At 40.1% G+C, this 21276-nt stretch overlaps 1 protein-coding gene across 4 annotated transcripts; it reads left to right on the top strand.

The window, feature by feature from the left end:
• Positions 1-19: 19 nt before the first annotated feature.
• efcc1 (EF-hand and coiled-coil domain containing 1) lies at positions 20-20724 on the top strand. 4 transcript variants are annotated; one of them, XM_053652557.1, is made up of 8 exons: positions 20-1302; positions 2799-3208; positions 10447-10601; positions 14529-14664; positions 17819-17984; positions 18471-18629; positions 19766-19835; positions 19938-20724. In XM_053652557.1, exons 1-8 carry the CDS (start codon positions 622-624, stop codon positions 20072-20074), a joined length of 1914 nt encoding a protein of 637 aa, XP_053508532.1. In that variant the 5' UTR covers positions 20-621; the 3' UTR covers positions 20075-20724. The 4 variants fall into 4 exon arrangements, with proteins under 4 accessions (XP_053508532.1, XP_053508530.1, XP_053508529.1 ...); XM_053652555.1 differs by having other exon boundaries at positions 10447-10631; XM_053652554.1 differs by having other exon boundaries at positions 19766-20724.
• The last annotated feature ends 552 nt before the right edge of the window (positions 20725-21276 follow it).

Below are 21276 nucleotides of genomic sequence, written 5' to 3'. Positions count from 1 at the left end.
CAGGCAGACTAGGCTAGTTATTCCCCATCAAAGTGCATTGAACTGAACAGGGAAATACTATCAGTGCTTTTTATGACATTTCACCTGGGGAACAGGTTTAAACGCAGCACAGATTTATTTGTTTGTTTGTTTGTTTGTTTGTTGGAGCCATGACAGTGTTAGAAACAGCACTTTGTCTGGATTTAATGAAACTGCATTTACATTCAGGTTTGCATAACCTGACCAGTCAGTTATACTTAGAACTATTCTAACTCTTAGGGCTGATTCTCATTGAACCCCAGTGCAGTGGCATTCACATGTAAAGAACATCATGCACAGCTCCAGGCTCATGTTCCCATCAGACTGGGGATGAGGAACGGTTAGGGACCAGCAAATAGTTAACTGCTTTTCAAAAGTTTTTTTTTTTTCCTCCTCAGTGTTTGGTGGGCTGTACGCTACATTCCACAGCAGCGCCACACACACACACACACACACACACACACACACACTGACTGTGTGTGTGTCCTTTAGCGCTTTATGAGAAGAGGATGATGTTCGGCTGAGCAGCTCGTTCGTATTTATTTATTTTATTTTAAAAACGTGTCCTCTATAAATGGGATTATTATAAGGGAAACACAGAGAATGGAAACATTAGACGCGTGTGACCCGTACCGCCGCCCGGCGCGCAGGACACAATGGATAGTGAGCACACTGGCTTACCATTATGGACTGGACCGCGGCGTGGAGAACGAGATCATAGTCCTGGCTACTGGTCTGGATCAGTACCTGCAGGAGATTTTTCACCACCTGGACTGCCAGGGCGACGGCAGGATCCCCGCCGAGGATTTCCAGATCCTGTGTGAAATCCTGGGGCTGAGTAAGGAGACCGAGGCGGAGGAGTGCGCGGGGATTTTGGATAGCCTCCCGAGCGAGTTCACGTTCCGCCACTTCCACGCCAAACTGTGCGGCTACTTCAGCACCAAGGCTGGCTGCCACTACGAGGACGGCCGGCTGCTGGTGGGCCGAGAGAGCGAGCACATCGAGACGCAGATCCGTCTCCGGAGCCCGCTGAGGCGCAGGGAGAAGCTGCTCAGCCCGGGCACCGGGAAGCGCACCAGTGACTCCACGCCTGCATCAGATCAGCCCAGTTCAGGATGCAGGCAAGGGTCATGCACACGCGAGTGTTATGAGGACATTGTGGCTTTGGAGGAAGCAGAGGACAGGATAGCCAAGCTGGAGGAGGAAAACGCAAGTCTTCGGGAGTTGGTAGAGGACATGCGTGCGGCTCTTCAGAGCAGTGATGCGCGCTCTTTGGCCTTGCAAGTGAGTGACTGTTATGTTTCATAAACAATGCTTACAATCGTTTATTAATGCTTCTTTATTAATGCATTTTTATTGTTTCTTAGCAAATTCTTGCGTTTTCTCTTCATCCCTCCTTCATGCTTGGTCAGATCTAGGACAGAGGCTAAAGTAATCCTTGAAGGTGTTCTGCATCATGTAGCCTATCTGTTTCCATTGTGTAGCGATCAGAGATTTTTCACTCATTTTTATTCACAGTGACTGATGCAGGTTGTGAAAGACATGCCCTCTCCACTTTGCATTCTGTGATGTTATGAAATATGCCACTGTCCATAAACACAGGTTATCAAGTCCAGTTTGGAGGCCTGTGAATCAAAATGTTATTTCCTGTGGATTAGGTTCATAGTCGATCAGGGATACACCGGTATATTCATACACATATACACCAATATTGGTATAAGTTCCTACAGCAGCCTGAAACCCTGGATCAGTATAGCAGAACCTAGATGGATGTAGCTTCACTAACATATTTGAAGTGCCACAATGACTCACACAAAACAGATCTTGCATTGAACATCGGACACAAATTGTCTTAAAGCACAATGCACCTGATGTTAAACAGAATTTGGCAAAAGAAGCTTGCAGATAGTCCGCTTGTTTACATTACCGGTTGTTGCCTGATTTCAGTATCATATCATCATTGGAAAAAGTGGGATTGGGTGTCTGGTTCAGTCCTGTGCTCTGGTTACTGTCTTTGTGGTGTTTCTGTGCATGTTCTCCCTGTGTCTGTGTGTGTGTTTCCTCTGGATTCACTATGGCCCTGACCATAATAAAGTGGTTACTGAAGATAAGAATGAATGAATGAATGAATGAATGAGTGAATCTCCATATTGAAGTCACAGCTTTCACAAATATTCAGCAAGCTCAGAAACGAACTCATTTTATTCATTATCATCCCATCGTTTTTTAATCAAGAGAGCACAGCCTTGCATTATAAATCTACATTTATTTAAATGTATAAATATTTGAACCAAAATAGAGTTCTATTATTGTAGAAAATGCTTTTTCTATAGTATTCTCAATATTTTATCATACTGTCTTGTGTATCCTACTGTCCTTTTTTTTTTTTGCACACTACTATGACCTTATGTGTCCTTCTACGTCAACCTGTGTCCTACTGTCTATGTCTATCTCGTATATTTCACAGCTGAGAATTTGCTACCAAGAACACCACTATGAAGAAATTGTACTCTGTATAACTCTTTGTACATGACAAATAAAGCAAGAATCGAACTGAATATACATTGAGTGTCTCAGTTAATGACAGTTTACAGGGAGCTTGTGATTTAATGAACCATGAACTTTTTCTAAGCTCACCAGTACGACTATTAACCAGATCACTGAGAAACTCAAAAACCGTGATCATGATTTAAATACACTTAAGTGTGCAGATATAGTGTGTGGATTGTGCTGATGTGACCGTGTTATATCCGATATTGATGTTTTTCTGCACACTTTAGGTTGGACTGTGGAAGAGCCATGTGAAACACAGGCCAGACAGTGGCTGCTTTGTTGCCCATCATAAGCGCATGGCTCAGAAATCCACCACTCATTGCAGTAAGAAAAGACTTCAGGACTTCTTGACAGAGCCAGAACTGGCCCGGAACTCTGAGCAGGTTGAGGATGTCCTGTTTCTAAACAAGAAGCTGGAGCAGGAGCTGCGTGTATCTAGGGAGGCTGTGCTGTTGCTAGAGGAGTGCAACAGAACCCTGAAGAAGGAGCAGGCGGAGATGAGGAAGAAGGTTGAGGAAGCCAGGGAGGCTCTGTTCAGTGGCTTGGGCAAAGTGAAAGAGCTGGAAGCCAAAGCAAGCCACGTGCCTGTCCTGCAAAGACACGTGCAGCAGCTGGAGATGGAGCTTCTCTATTACAGGTGAGACAGCTGGAGACAGAGCTTCCTATTATAGGCTTCCTGTCACACTGATGGTTTGCCAGTTATTTTATCAAAGGCATTGGATTTGCTTTAGAGTTGGCCCGGATTGGCTGTAGCAGTAGACTGATGAATGTTATTGCATAACTTTGTTTTGTCTCATCTAACTTAGTGAATTGTAGTTTCTAAAATGGTTCCCAGAGAATCCAGTTGCTTGGATCGTGAACAAGTGTGGCAGACTTCATGCTATTCAAGCTGCCTTGATGTGGTTTACTCTCTTGGGTGCAGACCTTGTTTTGTTTGGGTTCATTAAGCAGACAACGTGTGTGGCAAGAGGGCTGCCGCTTTGGCTTATTGAAACTGTGTGCAGCTTTGGCTGGGTACTGCTTGCTTCAGCGGAATTTAGGTTTTATACCTAGCCTGTCATTGAACTTTCCAAAGGCTCAGCCATTTAATTAATGTTTACAGTCTGCTCAGCTGTTCACTTGCTCTTTTGGTTTCATCAGCATTTGCGCAGATGACCTTATTCATATGTTATACAGATAGATGATTAATTATGACTCATCTTATTCCTCCCAAACAAATACTTATCCTGGAACGAGCAATTTTGAAATCTGCTTTAAGCTACAAATGAGCCAATGTTAGCGTAACGGATATTCCCATCACCACATATATCAGAGGTGATGTTGCTTCATGTTGGCATTGATCATAAACATTCTCATCCATTCTTCAGAGCCATGCTATGGTACAAAAATGTTCCTCTAGCCGCGCTAAGAGGCCAGACCCTTTTCATACTCTTAAACCACATAATTCATTCCGAATTACAATGGGGCTGATCCATTCAGAGTGAGTTCCATTCACTTTAGAGCCGGCACATTGGGAGAGCGAAAAGGCCTGACTGAAACAGACTGAAAGTCCCAATCAATCTTCAACAGCTCCAATGCTATCTGTGCTCTCTTTGAATAATAGATGAACTGTTACAACCTGAATCCTAGCAACTATTCCCTCCCTGAACCCTCACGTATTTGAGGTCCCCCTGCCCCCATGCTATGTAGTTAAGGTCCAACTCTGCTGTTTAATTTAATTTCAGATGGTGGTTAAATAACCACAGAGCAAGGCGCATGGTGATATAGTGGTTAGCATGGTTGCATCCCACCTCCAGGATTGGGGGTTTGAGTCCCACCTTGGCCCTGTGTGTCCTTTCAGAGGCCTTCTTGAAACAGAAAAAGGATATATTTTGTCAAATAAAATGCCCATCTAGCTAACAGATGACAAGGTGGACAGTGCATAAGTAATGCTCTGTATTATTCTTAGTAATTCCATTACTGGCATGATTAAGATAATCACATTGGAATTCTAGAGGATGAATCATTTCATAAATATGAGTCTGTGCGACCTTGTGAAAATGTATATTGTGATAACGTTGTAATAATGGCACATCTATGAAACAGACATTGGGTTAGTTAGTGGGCCTAGATCAAGCCTCAGGAGTGCATGCAGTGAGCACACAGCTGTTTAAAGGCAGTACGCCGCAGGGTTGCTTTTGGCACAGCTTTTCTGTTGGAGCGGATGACTCTGGTCATGCACCATGGGTCAGTAAGTGACCCACTTGCCCTCAAATCTTTCTTTTCTTTTTGTCCTGATTTATACATGCTACTATTATCCTTACTTGTCTAAAGTGGTCACTTGAATTACCACACCTGCCTGTAAGTCCACCCATGTGGTAATGGAAATGCTCAGTAACTTTGTATTCGTATTCCACATTAAAAAAAAAAAAAAAAAAAAAAAAAAGCTCCATTCTGCTAATTATGCCGATTTCTCAAGAGGTCATCGTGGTTTAAATCACCCTTTTGATGGGGGATTTGAGGGATTATAATATGCACAACATGATTGGAGTCAGCTCCGAACATTATTTTAATGAGAGTGAATGTTTTTGGCAATAAGAACTAAAGATACTTCTGAGTATTATCTTTGTGGGCTCATATTCAGTTGTTAGACCCTTTTTAGCACTATACACCTCATTTTTCAACCCCCAGACTTTATTTATTTACTTACGTTACCTCAATTCTGAGATATCTCACGTTAAATCTCAAACCACCTTCAGCCCATAATGGTGCAGAAAAAGATTCACAACAGACTATAAATGTACGCTCTGGATGAAAAGCCTGCTGGCTGTGATGAAGAGTGGAAGAGACAGAGGGAGGTTTAGTTGCCGGGAAGGCCCTGTGGAGGAGACTCTGGGAAAGTAATGGATCTCCTGACTTCATTTCCATTAAAAACAGGAGACCAAGCCATGTGTATCTTAAAGGGCTGGAGGCGTTTTCACTTCCCAATAAATGCTGAGGAGGAATAGACCTGCAGGGACAATGAGGTCTGGAGGCTGGGGGAGGATGAACAAAAGAGATGTGGGGGCACCATCTGGAGAAAGACACAAATAGTCAGCTGTTTGTTCACTGTCTCTGTATCTTCAGAGAATATAAAGGGTGAAGCTTAGTGCTAGAAATCAGGACCATTATAATGTATTAACCTGGTTATTATCATGCCCGAACTCGACTGGTGAAAACATGTATGTCTGACATTACTATATTTGTTAATATTGTCGACGTCATAGCGACTGGCCTGGCGGATCACAGAGGCCGATTAAAATAAACAGTTCTGGTCCTGTAATTTCAGGTGCAGTAGCCATTTGTCAAATATTCCCTTCTGAACTGTATTTCTGCAGCCCATAATGACAGACCTAAAAAGGGCAAACTAATTGTTCTTCCCTGTGTTATGTCTGACGCAGGTCGAGATTTGAAAGTTAACAACACAGTGAGACCTCACAGGGATAAGCAGTGATATGTCATGTGTACGACATGTTTGCAACCCATAGTTAGGTACCGACAAATATATGTACGCTCTGGGACTTTGAGCTCTATTTTACCATGTTGTTACGCTTACGAGGGCTTCACATAGCAACTCTTTCCCCTTGTCGTGTTAACAGATGACTTTGTGGTGAGAAGAGTGTTTTCTGCTTTTAGCGTCTCAGACATTTGAAAGCGTACTGTTTACCACTGCTCGGATTTCAGCTCAGGATTTCAGTCCAATCTGTCCTCTGTACATTTTTCCACGAGTTGGTTTGTTTGTGTGTTGTTGAGCTTGTGTGCCTGCTTCCTTTGAAACTGTTTACAGGGGGCTAAACTTGTAATAACAAAGCCAGAGAGCTGCACTGGTTTCATTGTCTGCTGGATGTTCTCAAGACTTATTTTTTATTCAATGCGACAAACGCTTACTTTCATCATTTAATATACACCCTAATACATAGTGCTGTAACTCCAACACAGATATATTAGTTATATTAGTTACTCTCTGTCTTGGATTTAACGAGTTGAAGTTGTCGTTTTGATATTTTTCATGTGGAATGACATCATTCATATCTTTGAACTCAGCAGGTAAAATCCATGCAGGAATTAGGACTACGGATACTTCACCTAGCTTTTCACACTTAGCTGGCTTCAGAATCCGATGCCATCTGACTGGCTGTTAACAATTCCATAATTATATACACTTTCTTGTAATGGTTTCTGACAGCAAACCATATTTTGAACACATTTTATCACTGCAAACGTTCATGGGATTAAAAAAAAAAAAAAAAAAAGAATAAAAAGTTCACAGCATTATATCTTAAACTGTTCCAGAGTTTAGTTTGAAGCATTTCGTTTCAGTTAAATCACATGTCTGTGGTTGGTTGTTTGTTGTGTCGGTCCGATAGTCTTCTCCTCTGAATTTAGGGTTGCTCTCGGCCACTTTTAACGACGTAAAGTACCCGAACTGGACTACAGACAAGCCACTTTGGAAATAAAAGAATAAATGGTCATAAATGTTGATGCACATATCTTACTTTACCTCTTTTTAAACAAACTTCTGTTGCCAAGTCAAAAAAATTCCTGTGTCCACATGTGAGATCAGTATCATTTCAAACAACATCAAACACGGTCATGGCATACAAACTATGGATTAGAAAATATGTCAAAATATGTCAGATCCAATCCGATCCAAGCTGGCATTTCCTGGGACGCCACTATACCAATACCGGTTATCGGATCTGTTCTTCCTTAGCTAACTGAATAAGAATGTGCACGTGCCATCAGATTCATCCTGATATGGGATTTAATGATAACTATTATTAACATCCTTTTCTTATTTTGTGTAGGTGATTTTGCGCTATAGATTGTATAATTCTATCAGGTGATGATGCAAGTATATGAATCATTATGATACGAAAACTCATCTCTGAAGCGTTCAGTAGAGACGGTAGAGAGTGTAAGAGAAGACTCTGACAGAAGGCTACAGAGAGAATGAACATCAGGCTGTAACGTCAGCTTTGTTTTACTAAACACAGGAAATGCCCGGTGTCCTCACTCCTTAACCCCATGCAGCTGTCCCTCAGCTTTGTTCACGCAGGTCTGAGCTGAGAGCACTGGTTCTGTCCAGCATGAGTTTAGTTCAGTCTGATATCTGATCCTGTTGTTAGTACCTGAAACTGCAAACATGATGGTCGTAACCAGTGACCCAGAACCAAGCAATGATATGATGAATGGCCTAAGCCTGGGACACACAATAATGTCCCAGTCCATTCTTGCCACTCGGAGCATTATTCACGTTCTCCTCTTTCTCTCCTGCATCTGTTTCTGTTTTGTTGCTTGCTCTATGCTTTTTCCTGTAAGAAACAAATCCGCCTGTGAAGCAAACAGCCCCAAAGGGCCGGGAAGAAAAGTAATGAAAATCATCTTGCCTTTTTGAATGGGTTTGTAAAGTAGGTTAAACGCTGTACTAAAATAGAATGTGTTTATCTTTCAGCACTCAGTGTATTATATCTGCTAGCTTTTCTCAAGTAAGGCTCAATGTTTAAAAAAAAAAAAAATCTGTAAAAATTGTAAAAAATAAATAAATAAATAAATAAAAACATCTCTGGTTTCCACTAAACACTGGTTTATCAAAGCTTCTGCTTTGTCTCAGATATGACTCAAATATGTGCATGTCACAGCCAGTCAGTTCTCTGTTAAGCAGTACTAGTCCATGTTCGGTGAAATGGCTTTTTTCTCATTTGTTTCAAATAAAAGCTTTGGAGGACCCTTTAGATCCAAAGACAATGGGATAAATGCTACCAGATGGTTGTCTGTTGGCTAAAATTTCTTTGCTTGTCATTATCCAGACATATCCACTCTTTCATGAGCAGGACCCCGCTGAAAAAAATTAAATAAATAAATATATATATATATATATATATATATATATATATATATATATGTAGCATCTCGACCCTGAGTCATAACATGCAAGGTCATGTTAATATTTTACCCTGGGTAACTGTTTAACACTGACCTTTTAAAATAAGTTTACATTTCTCCACTGCTAATGCAAGTAGGTTAAAGACTTAACGTTCCTACCCTCAGGATAAATATTTAATCCGAAAGATTTTCACCTTATATTGTTAGTTATTAATCCATGCACCCCTGTTGAAGCGTTTCCTTTTAGCATCAGGTATGTTTGAAACAGGCCAAGTTCATGTTGAATGGTTGTAATAGTGGAAAGCCTCTGAAATAGTTGGAGTCTATTCAGGTGTGATACAGTCATTTTTCCTGGTCTTATCTTTGTATTTAGATTCCAAGCTATTAACACCCGGTCTTTCACCAGCTTCACATATACATTATAGAGCATGTGATAGGATAAGATCCGAGAGCATTACCCACTGTTCAGGTTTTTTTTTTTTAATCAGACTGTGATGATGAATGGGAAATTGGAACCCTTCTATCAGGCTTTCCCTTCTTCCAAAGCCTTATGTCTTCATAATCATCTCCAACCGCTCTGTTTTCTCTCTTACACACTCCCATGCTGTCAATTAAAATCCAATTAGTCACACTGAGCATTTTGACAATCCGCTTCTATAACCAGACCATAGCTATCATACTGGTGTCACTGGGTCCCTATAGCAACCTGTTCGGTCCTATATTTAGATATCAGCACTGTGTACATAGATTCCTAAAGAAGGGCAGTGATGTAGATTTTTGCATTTTTCTAATTTAACAAATTTGGTCCAGAGTCATTCATATACTGTGACTACAACAAAGACTTCATAAGTGAAACTGGGTGTGTATTACAGGGAAAACACTAAACTCTGACAGGCTGTATTCCTCCAGGACCTGTGCTTGACACTCCTGCCCTAAAGCAACACCATTCTCCAATCTGTCCTGCTGTATCCACCACTAGTACCCCAGTTCCTGACCTTAACCTCTGTTCAGTACCCATTCCTGAGCCTGCAACCCTGGGGACAATGTTTTGTTAGCTTGTCCTGCAGCTTACAGAGACCAGGGTTAAAGCCTTGGCATGCTGAAGACTTGGCAGCAGGATGCAGGATGTATGCGTCTTTTTTCACTCTCCAGGATTCAGTCTGCTGAAAGTGTATTTCTTCAGTTTTTTTTTTTTTTCTCCCTTTTTTTCTCCTCTGGCAAAAGGCAGTCATCTGGAAACACTTAATCTCTGATTCATGAAGGCCCCCTATCGGATTTCCTCCTACACAAATGACCAAAGGAGCATTGAAACCGTGGCTAGAAATTAAAAAAATAAATCGATTGCACTTTATATTGCAGCTGTTTTCAACCTGAACACAAGTTTCAAAACTCTATAGTAAAAGAATTTTGTGAGTACCTAACCTTTAACCAAAGTTAACAAGCTGTTTAGCAGAGCAACAGATTTATAAAATTCATTTTAAAACGTGTGTGTGTGTTGTTCGGATATGCTATAGGAGTTTATGTGCTTTATGTGTTTATGGTCCTTTATGTTTATAAGATTATTGCTGTTTTCCACTCAGACTGTGAAGCTAACTCGTGCTCTGAGCTCAAAGCATGCTGTGGCTGACTCTGGGCCTGGCTTCAATTACGCACAGTCAGCCCTGCTTGTGCTGCTTTATCACAAGAGCCAATGAAATTATTATGGTGCTTACGGACAAGAATTATGGCGGACTAGCGCATGTTACTTGACCTCTCTTTGATGTTTTATAAAGGACTGAAGTAATACTCGATATGCAATATATATTTTTTAATCCAACTCCTCCTATTCCTCAATTTAGGGGAGCAGCAACATGGCCGCCATCAGTGTTACTAATTTAATGCACAGTGTACATGTACAGTGGAAGAGTATGGAAGAGCGTTTGCTGTACTTCTGTGGGGACGGTAATAACTAGATTGTCTATTCTTCTGCAGGGCCGAGGTCACCAAAGTGCCAGTGTCTAAAGTATTCAGCAGTACCGATGAGCTGCAGTACAGGGGCAACATGCGCCAGAGCGGCCGATGTTGTCTGGATACACAACGAGACCGTGACTCTCCAGCAGGCCATGCAGAGACCACTCATGACAACAGTCAGTTGTGTGCTTTCAACATAATTTTTGGTATGATGGGAAATCAGCATTTAAAGGAAAAATCCACCCTAAACGACTTGCATATCGATATTTATAATTAATCTGATAATCAGTTGTGCAGAAGATGTTTTTTTTCTTGACACCTTAGTCTGTTTTGTTTGATTTCCTTCATTATCCACGATGCCATTCGACTACCTGCTTATAGCGGGAGTTCATCTCTACTTAAAGAGTACGAAGCAGTGTTTTGTTCTTTAGTCTGTCCGGCGTTCCCGTCCCGTCTTCTGTACACTCAAACAGGCCAGCGTTCAAAGCTCTAACATTTACGCTAAGACCACCATCACAACATCACGCTCGTCATGCTAACTAGCTAACTAGCCTAGCCGAGTCTCCGCTGTAACTCGGTGCGATTACACTGTATAGCTGCATTGCATTCTGGAACTTTGAGTCCTTTTTTTTTTTATCTCCACTCCTAATACGGCACGAAAATGGCGATCGTTATCTGACCAATAGCACTTTTATTTCAGATTGTTGAAAAAATCTTCTCCTATTGAATGGCATTTTAACTGCACTAGAAATAGCAATGTTCTCCTGTGAGATCAGAGCACCACACAACCGCTAACCTTTAAAATGGAATAATGAGCATTCTGCACCAGAAGCACTAAGCACATCACAAATATTCCACACATATTAATTGTGTTTTCAGGGTGGACTTATCCTTTAAATGTCTGTGGTATCATACGATAATGCTATGTTTGATTACAATATACGATCAAATATAAATTTTACTTGAACACTGCATCATAAATCTTACATGAATATTTGTCATGGACGATGTCACGCGTTGTCATAGTCGTTTAGTCGCACAGCTGTATCATGTGTCTGCTACTGGTAAGTAGTTGCCCAGTGTTTGATGTCATGACAGCGTATTCATTTTGCCAAGTGTGCTGTAGTTAGCGTACACTTTGTGGTGGACGTTAAGATATGTACTTCATGAAATTGTCATAAGGCTCTTGTTCCGCTCTAAAATCAGGTCTATGACAACATTGCATATGTCCTAACCATTGTGGTAAAATATATAATGGCAAAAACACCACTAGTGATTAATAACGTATGGTATGAGGCTTTGTGCGTATTTTATTTACTCATCAATAAAATAGCAACTGTCATTGCGTTTAGCTAAGTTTCCTGTCTTTTAGCAAATAAATATGTAGCATTATATAACTGCCGTTATAGTTTTGTCTTGGAGGGTATTATCTTGTTGTATTTTTCAATTCTGTAACCTACAGTATAAATCATAAATGTGTTATTAATTTTTCTTGTTATTTTTTTTTTAGCAATGTGATATCAAAGCGTTAATACAGGCCTACCCTGTGTCCCAGTTCACATACGATATATCCTAAATATAGTATCTGAGATTAGAATTAGTGTGTCCAAAATCGTAACATGTTGAAATGAGTATCCCGAAGGTACCCGAAGATGGTCTACTATTTCCGGTAGATGTTTGTGGTGTGGATCCGTGGACACTTTTTCAGCTGATATTGCCCGTAACACCTTGCGTGAGGAAGGAGGAGTTTTGTGACGGTTTGCTTCGCCGAATTCGAGCACGCGTTTTAGAGAGGTGTCGATGAAATGTGGAAAAATAAATCAGGGCAATGATAAATGAAAATATATAATAAAAATAATGAATGAAGAAAAGCTGCAGCAAGGAGTTTGTTTATGGTGACAGTTAGGGCTAGAACTAACGATTATTTTCATAATCAATTAGTTGGCCGATTTTATTATTATTATTATTATTATTATTATTATTATTATTATTATTATTATTATCGATTAATCGGATGGGTGGTGGGGAAACTTACAGTACCATTTTTTTCCCCGTTTATTTAAAATAAAATCCACAAACTGAGTGTTACAAATAGAAACCTGCAATTACACCACTCACCACTCAACTAATCGATAATGATATTCATTGACTGATTTTCATAATCGATTATTATCGATTTTATCGATTGGTTGTTGCAGCTCTAGTGACAGTGTTATCTTCTGGGCGACAACGTTCTCTTCTGTTACACATGTCCCAGTACTTGCATACTCTTTTACTACACACTCAAGAGTATGTACTTTTTCTTCACAAAAAAAGAGTACATGCTTTTAGTACATAGTATATGAACGTTTCGGAATGTATGGAAAATGCTAATAAAAACAAAAAGGAGTGATTTGTAAATGTACATCGACTTTAAACAAAAAAAAGTTTAAATATAAGTAGTGTATCCCAAATTACATACTATATATACTTATACTATGCACTCTGCTGTCTAGTGTATGAATTTAAAATCAACATAGTAAGTTGTGGTTGAGGATATGGCTGCTGGCAATGTAAACATCTTATTTTTTGTTCAGCATCTCAGCCTGGTATAGCCTCTCCCCATCCGCTATGTAAGGAAAACTTAGTTGAGTGCATGAATTGTCCATCATTCCACACTTCGTTTTTTCGGTTGAATGAGTGCATCATCGGGAACTTAAAGTGCACTTTGTTTTTGGGGGGATTTTCATTGTGAAGACACTAAATCACACTATTTATACTACACAATGGCGTAGAGTAGTGTGCGATTTGGGACGCACTAAAGATATTCGATGTTTTACCTAGTCATTTGCATAGTTTTTTAAAGATAAACTTTTATTTTGAAATTGATGCATGCAACACATTCCAAAAAAGTTGGGACAGGTTGCCCCTTTGTTTAGGACTAATAGCGATGTGAGGAGTTGAAATAAGAAGGTGATGTGAAACAGGTGAGGCAATCGTCTAATCATAGTATATAAGGAGACTCCAAAAAAGGCCTAGCGCTTCAAGAGCAATGTTGGATCGAGGCTCCAAATCTACCAACAGATGCGTCAGAGAATAATCCAACACTTTGAGAAGAACATTCCTCAAAGACAAATCGGTAGGATTTTGGGCATTTCACCTTCTACAGCGCACAATATTAAAAGAAATTAAAAATTAAAAGATTCAAGGAATCCGGTCAAATCTCGGTGCGTAAAGGGCGAGGCCGAAAACCACTTCTGAATCCCTCAGACGTCCCTGTCTTAAAAACAGGAATACTTTGGTAAACCTGTGTCAGTTAACACCATTCGCCACTGCATCCACAGATGCAGGTTAAGGCTTTACTATGCAAAGCAGAAGCCGTACATCAACACTGTCCAGAAGCTCCGCCCACTTCTCTGGGCTCGGTCTCATCTGAGATGGACAGTAACACAGTAGAATCGTGTTTTGTGGTCCGATGAGTCGACATTTCGAATAGTTTTTGTACAAAACAACCGTCATGTTCTCCGAGCCAAAGAGGAAAAGGACCATCCAAGCTGTTATCAGCGTCAGTTATAGCATCAGGCCTCGTACAGTTGTGTAGCCGATGAAATGTATAATGGATGAATGGGGGAAAATTCCGCTTTCTAAACTTAACCAACTGGTGTCTTCACTCAGCGTCCAAACACTTAATAAGTGTTATTGAAAAAAAATGTGGTGTTACACAGCGGTTAACAGTCGACTGTCCCAACTTTTTTGGCGTGTGTTGCAGTCATCAGATTTGAATTGAGAGTCTATTTTCCAAAATAATTTCAATTCACACAGTAAATCATCAAATAATGTGTTTTCAATATAGTACAGGGTGAATTGAATTTTCAAATGAAGTATGTGTCAAAACCTATTATGGCTGCTATCACAGTTACTAGTGGTAACGCTAGGCATAATATCACTGAACATAAACTGTCATAGCAAATTATGACAACATATGACATCTAGTCTAGTAATGTGTTGTCTTTTATGAGTTAATGACATTAATAAAGTAATGATGAAATTTCAATTGTCTACTCTATGAAGCCTCTATAAGCGCTATCTGTTGCTGATGAAGAGTTGTGTGTCACGTGTCTCAGTGGAGGAGCAGCTCTTCCGCTCGGTGGAGGGTCAGGCAGCATCAGATGAAGAGGAGGAGAGGTGGACAGGAGAGCAGCAGAGACAAGTGGACGAGGTGAAGAGGATTCTCACCAGGCTCTCCTGCTGTGGAGACAGGTGAGTGTTCTACACTACAGCACACACAGCTCTGAGGGGGCAAAATCATAAAACCTAGTAAGTTCACTCAGGCGCCTGAGCTTTGCAGTGAAGTCCTTTACTAACGTGGATGCATTTAGCACCCAGAACAGCATATCAGTTACATCTGTATTTGAAAGTAAAAGTCGCTGTTGTGTTTAATTGAGGCTGTACTATTCCTTTAAATTCACACATTATAGAAATAAATACGCACAGTAGCCATTTATTTACTGTCCCCTCTGAAAGTATTGGAACAACAAGGTCAATTCTTTTGTTTTTGTTTTTTGCTATACACTGAAGACATTTGGGTTAGAGATCAAAAGGTGAACATGAGAGAATAGATCAGAGTTTCCGACATGTTTACATCTAGATGTTTTAAACAACTTTGAACATGGCACCTTTGGTGACTTTGGTGATTTTTTCAATGAGAAAAATATATGAACATTTATTTGATTTGGTTGCATATCTCTTGCTTGCAATAACGGCATCAAGCAATCAACCCACGGACATCACCAAACTGTTGCATTCTTCTTTTGTGTTGCTTTTCCAGCCTTGTTGCCGCAGCCTCTTTCGGTTGTGGTTTGTTTTGAGGGGTTTCTCCCTTCAGTCTCCTCTTCAGGAGGTGAAATGCTGCTCAGTTGCGTTAAGGTCTAGTGATTGACTAAAACCTTCCACTTTTTCCCCTGATGAAGTCCTTTGTTGTGATGGCAGTGTGTTTTGGATCATTGTCTTTCTGCATGATGAAGTTTCTCTCAATTATATAGAATGCATTTCTCTGTAAATTGGCAGACAGAATGTTTCTGTAGACATCTGAATTCATTCTGCTGTTACATCATGAGGTACATCATCAATGAAGATTAGTGAGTCCATTCCAGAAGCAGCCGTGCAACCCCAAGCCATGACACTACCTCCACCATGCTTGACCGATGAGCTCGTATGTTTTGGATCATGAGCAGACCCTTTCTTTTTAGTTCCAGAACTTTTGTGGATCATCTCTGTATTTCTTTGCAAATTCCAATCTGGCTTTCTGATTCGTTCTGCCGATGAGTGGTTTGCATCTTGTGGTATGGTTCTAAATTTTCTTTCTTTGAATTGTGGATTGTGGTACTTTCACCCCTGCCCTGTGAAGGTTGTTGATGTTATTGACTATTGTTTTTGGGTTTTTCTTCATACTTCTTACAATATTGCTGCTGTTTTCCTTGGCCGATCTGTTCCATGTCTGGTGGTTAGTACACCAGTGGTTTCTTTCTTTTTCAGGACATTCCAAATTATTGTACTGACTATGCCCAATACTTGTACAATGGTCAATTTTCCCTATTTTCTCAGGTTCAAAATGCCTTGCTTTTCTTCCATAGACAGCACTCTGGTCTTCATGTTGACTTATCCTTTTTATCCTGTGAAATACGTCTTCACAGGGGAAACCCAGGGCTCAAACCATTCAGAACTATTAAGCTATTGATTGTTTAAACAATTAATCTAACAGGACACACCTGGGCAACAAGAAACACCCGTCAGTCAGAATTTCCAATATTTTTGATCACTTGAAAAATGGGTGAGTTCAAACAAAAAGGTGCCATGTTTTAATTTGTGTAACACATCTAGATGTAAATATCAGGAAATCAAAGAAGAAATGTTTATATATTGTCTCATATTCGTCTTTTGATCTCAAACCCAAATATGTTCAATGTATAGCAAAAACAAAAGAATTGGCCTTGCCGTTCCTTTACTTGCGGAGAAAATGTATGAATTTGACTGAGACAATGAAAAGAATTATAACAGCGAACGTTTTTTCTGAAGTCTCCTCTTTTTGCTCTGCCTTCAGCAATGAAAATACAACTCAAACAAAGTGACCTGGAAACAATTAATATATATTTACAGTCATACACACTGTCATGTAAAAAAATAAGTGTACCCCAGGAAATTGATGGCTTTGTTGACATATTTGGACAAGCAAACATTTGATCCTCTTTGAAACAGTGCCTATTAATAAAGTTGATATACTTGATACAAAACCACAAGGAAAATTTGCTTTTTCAATCATTTATTCAACAGAAATATCAGTAGACGTGATATTATTCTGTGGAAAAAGTAAGTACACCCTTGGCCTCAGAAGCTAGTATTTCCCAGCGAAGTAACCCCAAACCATAACATTTCCACCACCGTGCATCACAGTCGGTATGAGGTGCTTCTCCTGAAAAGCTGTCTTTGGTCTGCGCCAAACATGTCTGCTCTTACTGTAGCCAAACAACTCTATCTTTGCTTCATCTGTTCAGATCACATTATTCCTAAAGGCCTGCTCTTTGCCTGTATGCTCATTGGCAAACTGTAGTCTAACAAAGGCTTTTTCCTGGCACGCCTCCCATGCAGGTCAAATCTGTGCAATCTCTTTCTGATTGTAGAAGCATGCACTTTGACACCAACAGTTGCAAGACTTACTAGCCGATCCTGTGATTAAATTTTGGTGTTCTTGGAGACTTCTTTTTGCATCAAACGGTCTGCTCTTCGGCTGAATTTGCTGGGAGAGTCAGTCCTGGACCAATTGGCAGTCATTTGAAATCTGCACCATTTGTAGATGATTTTCCTTACAGTGGAATGATGTATTTCAAATCATTTGGAGATCTTTTTAAATCCCTTGCCAGACTCATAGACATCCACAACCTTTTCCCTGAAGGCTTTACTGAACTTGGCATGATGACACCACACACCTCAATAGCAAAGTGAACACCAGACACTAGATATGAGAGGGGTATAAATAATACCGGTTCCTCCTGCACTCCCTAAACAGGTTCTAATCACTGGCACCCGATCTTGACCACCTGATTCCAGTTTTATGGGTTTGAAGGTGTGATAAATGTAGGAGTGTACTTACTTTTGAGAATGCAATACAGCTATAATACTGCTAGAAGGGAGTTTGTGCAGGAGTTAGTGAAAGAATGAAAACAAAGTACAAGTTCTTTCTCTGTGTAGGTTAGAAGAAATGTTTAAGTTATCGTAAGATGTATTAAATTGTTGTATTAAATTCTTCTTCAAATGTGCATAATTCAGAAACTTTTTCTGAATAAAACATTTTCTTGGACATGTACTTGTCACAAACACACACACACACACACATCTCAGTGCTATGTTCTATGTTTAGATGTGATGAGAGGGCTCTGAAGAAGCTGCTGTCTCACTGGGGCGAGTCGTGGGCGGAAGAGAGCCACACTGCTGTTCTGCAGCTGTTGGAACGAGTGACTCGTCTCCACAAACAGCTGGAGCTAAGAGAGAGCCAGGCCTGGAGATCTGAGACTGACCCTGAGCAGGTACACTGCTGCCCCCTGCAGACACACACACACACACACACACACACACACACACTGTTGTCAGTGTTGGGAAATTATAGCTCTAGACCAGGGATATTCAAACTGTGCTGTCCACCCCACTAGAGGACCATGAAAGAATTGCAGAGAGTGGGGGTAAGGGTTGTTGTTTATATGAATATTAGGCAATATGACAAAAATATCATATCACAGTTCTTCAAAGCATTTCTACCATAAAAAATATGTATCACAGTGCAAAAGTTTGCTAACAAACTGCCAGCCATACAGTAGTGTTGCATAAAATTAATGTTTTAATTAATAAGGTTTTTGTTTATTATTCATAAATAAATTTCTTTCTCTTTTTTTTTGGTTAAAATTAAAAAACATAGACTTGGTGGTATGTGGTTATGTATTGGTTTGAGGTTAAAGTTAGAGATTTCGTTAATGTTAACATTTACCTCAATACAACAATGTGTTTTTGTTGCACAGGTGAAGGACTCATTAGTGCAGGAGCTACAGCAGAAGGCTGATGAGACGGAGCTCCTCCACAGAGAACTGCAGATGCTGGAGACGGAGAGGGTGCGTCTGTCGCTGGTTGAGGAGAAGCTTATAGATGTGCTGCAGCTCCTCCAGCAGCTCAGAGATCTGGTTAGTCTGAGAGCAAACACAAAAATACTTTCAGAGTTGAACTTTCAGCTCATCCAACACATCTCCAGCTAGCACCTCAGCAACAAGTTACCGCCTCTATGAAACGCATGAAAAATTACGGATCTTCATTAACGTGGATATATGTGTACAGTATGTCCGCATATGTCATGGTTTATATGGTTAAAAATGTTGACAAAGTAATGTTTAATATGTAAATTAAACATGTGAACACATGCTTTTGATTGAATTATACATGTAGACCTGTGTATAAAATACATCACACAGCATTCATTTGACATTTAAATTATTATTTTTTTTAAACTGGAGCACAAAATGTGAAATAAAAATGTGAAGATATCGCCTAATATAATATATGGGTCAGTGTATCTCAAGTGGTCCAATAATTATTAAAAAAAAGTATATAAAGTTGCTTGACTGTTTTTTTTTTTTTAGTGATTACTTCTACTGTATGTATTGGCATTGCAAAACACATTATACATTGTACATATATATACACATATACATTGTACATATATATATATATATATATACATATATATATATATGGTGTAACATTTCAGGTTTCTCTTTTTTTTACATGGGTGAGAATGTGCAATATTTTTTATTCCCCTCAGTTTTGGGTTGAATATCTCTGGTGGCGGACCAAATATGAACCTGAATTTTCACAGACGTAATTTCTCTATAGTAGCATTCTAATGTGAAAAAAACACTGATTTTGAGATTCCACTGGTTACAGAGCTAGGGCTAGTCGAAATCTGCTACCTTGCTCTTTCTTGTTCCAAGGAGCTAGGACCATCCAAAATTCACTGAGGGAAAACTTCTCGATTCTGATGGTTGAGTACGTTACAGTGACAGCACGGCTCCGACAGTAGTCCTGGCTGCAAAGTAGATCACAAGTTTATATTCATTATTTTCGTATGACCGCAAGCCCCAAAACGTTTTATTCCCTATATATTACATGGTATTATCACAAAGGATTTCGGATGCAGGTGTTTTGTCTTTTCAGCGTGCAATAACGCTTAAACACACTCATATATGTATTACAGTACTGTATATAGTATACAGAGACAGTTTTATTAATGTACTGCTGATATCTATAAACACTGTGATTGCAGAACGTATCAAGGAGGTCCCTGGGGAAGATCTTACTGAGTACGCTGGAGTCTTGCAGTGATCCCCATCATGGTACAAAGTCCAAACCCTGTCTGTCTGTGTTCAGCAAAATCACTCGTTTCATTCCGCATGATCATGGAGATCCATTTTGCCTTTTTTCCCGCCCCCACACAGGGAAGGCTCATATTCTGGAGGTGCTGAATGCTCTTTGCCATGAACTGGCTGCATGTGAGATCCTCTCAAGCAGTGGCACTTCAGAGAACCCACAGAGTCACTCATCTCTCACCAACTCTCTTCTCATCTCCTGCTGAGCAGCTGGCCAAACCGTACAGGAGGACTTTCTGCAGAGATGCACTGTCTGATGCTTTTCCTCTGTGCTCTCTGTGTTTTGTAATGAACTGTTTATATTTCCGTGTTATGAGTTTGTCTTCTCGCTGTACATGAAGAGATATTTCATGAAGTAAGCTCTCTCAGTTACCCAGATAAGCCGAGTCAGACTCGGCGTAAGGTATTAAGCTAACCCAAATACTCAATTTCTTGTCTGTGAACTTAATTATTTACCAGTACGTTTAATAGAGGGTGGCACTATGATGCAGAGTGTAGCACTGCCACCTCACAGCTCCAGGGTTCCATCCTGAGCTTGCGCTACTCTCGGTGTGGAGTTTCACTAGATGTTCTCCCTGTGTCCGCGTGGGTTTCCTCTGGGTTCTCAGGTTTCCTCCCACCTCCCAAAAACGTGCTAGTAGGTGTATTCTCTGGCTGCCTCATTCCCAGTGTTCCATGAATATTGAACACTCGGGATCCACCATGACCCAACCCGGATAAACGAGTGTGTCCTCACTGTAGTCTGTAGCATGATGATGTATTGGATTAGATCCACTATGTACCGGATGTTCTAACCCTAACCCTAACTGTAGATGAATTACTCACCGAAATACTGTCTCTGCTGTCGGCGCATGCGTGTTACAACATCCAGAATGTAATGGATCTAATCCAGTACGTCACCGCGCTACAGGCTGCAGTGAGGACCTCTTGGGATAAAGCAGTAACTGTAAATGAGTTCATTCATTTAAAGCTAGTTCCTTGACCAAGTTACTCAAATATTATCGTTATAGAAATGTTCTATTATAATATGATTTGTTCTCAATTAGGGGAGGTCAAAACCCACTCAGGTATGTTCACCTGTTTGATTTACACTCCACCCCCCTGCTATGGATATATAAACTGAGTGAAAGACAGGGAAATATCTGTCAGCAGTATCCTACTGTACATACGCTGTCAACTCCAGGCTTATTGGCATTCTAAATGAAAATGAGCAGACATGAACATATATAAAATCAGTCGTTATGTACTAGTTTTTCATTTTTAAAAAATTGAACCATTTTTGTGTTGATTTAGATGATTTGTGATCATTATCTTGTTGATTACCTTGTGTGTTGTAGTTCCAATGGCATTTAATGTAGTTCAGGTGCTTCGTATTGTGAGTTGCTCTCAGGAAGGCCTTCACTCTTGC

Source organism: Ictalurus furcatus, chromosome 21 (assembly GCF_023375685.1).
Source record: "Ictalurus furcatus strain D&B chromosome 21, Billie_1.0, whole genome shotgun sequence".
In the NCBI taxonomy this organism is placed as follows: Eukaryota; Metazoa; Chordata; class Actinopteri; order Siluriformes; family Ictaluridae; genus Ictalurus; species Ictalurus furcatus.
This window is presented reverse-complemented; position numbering and strand designations above follow the sequence as displayed.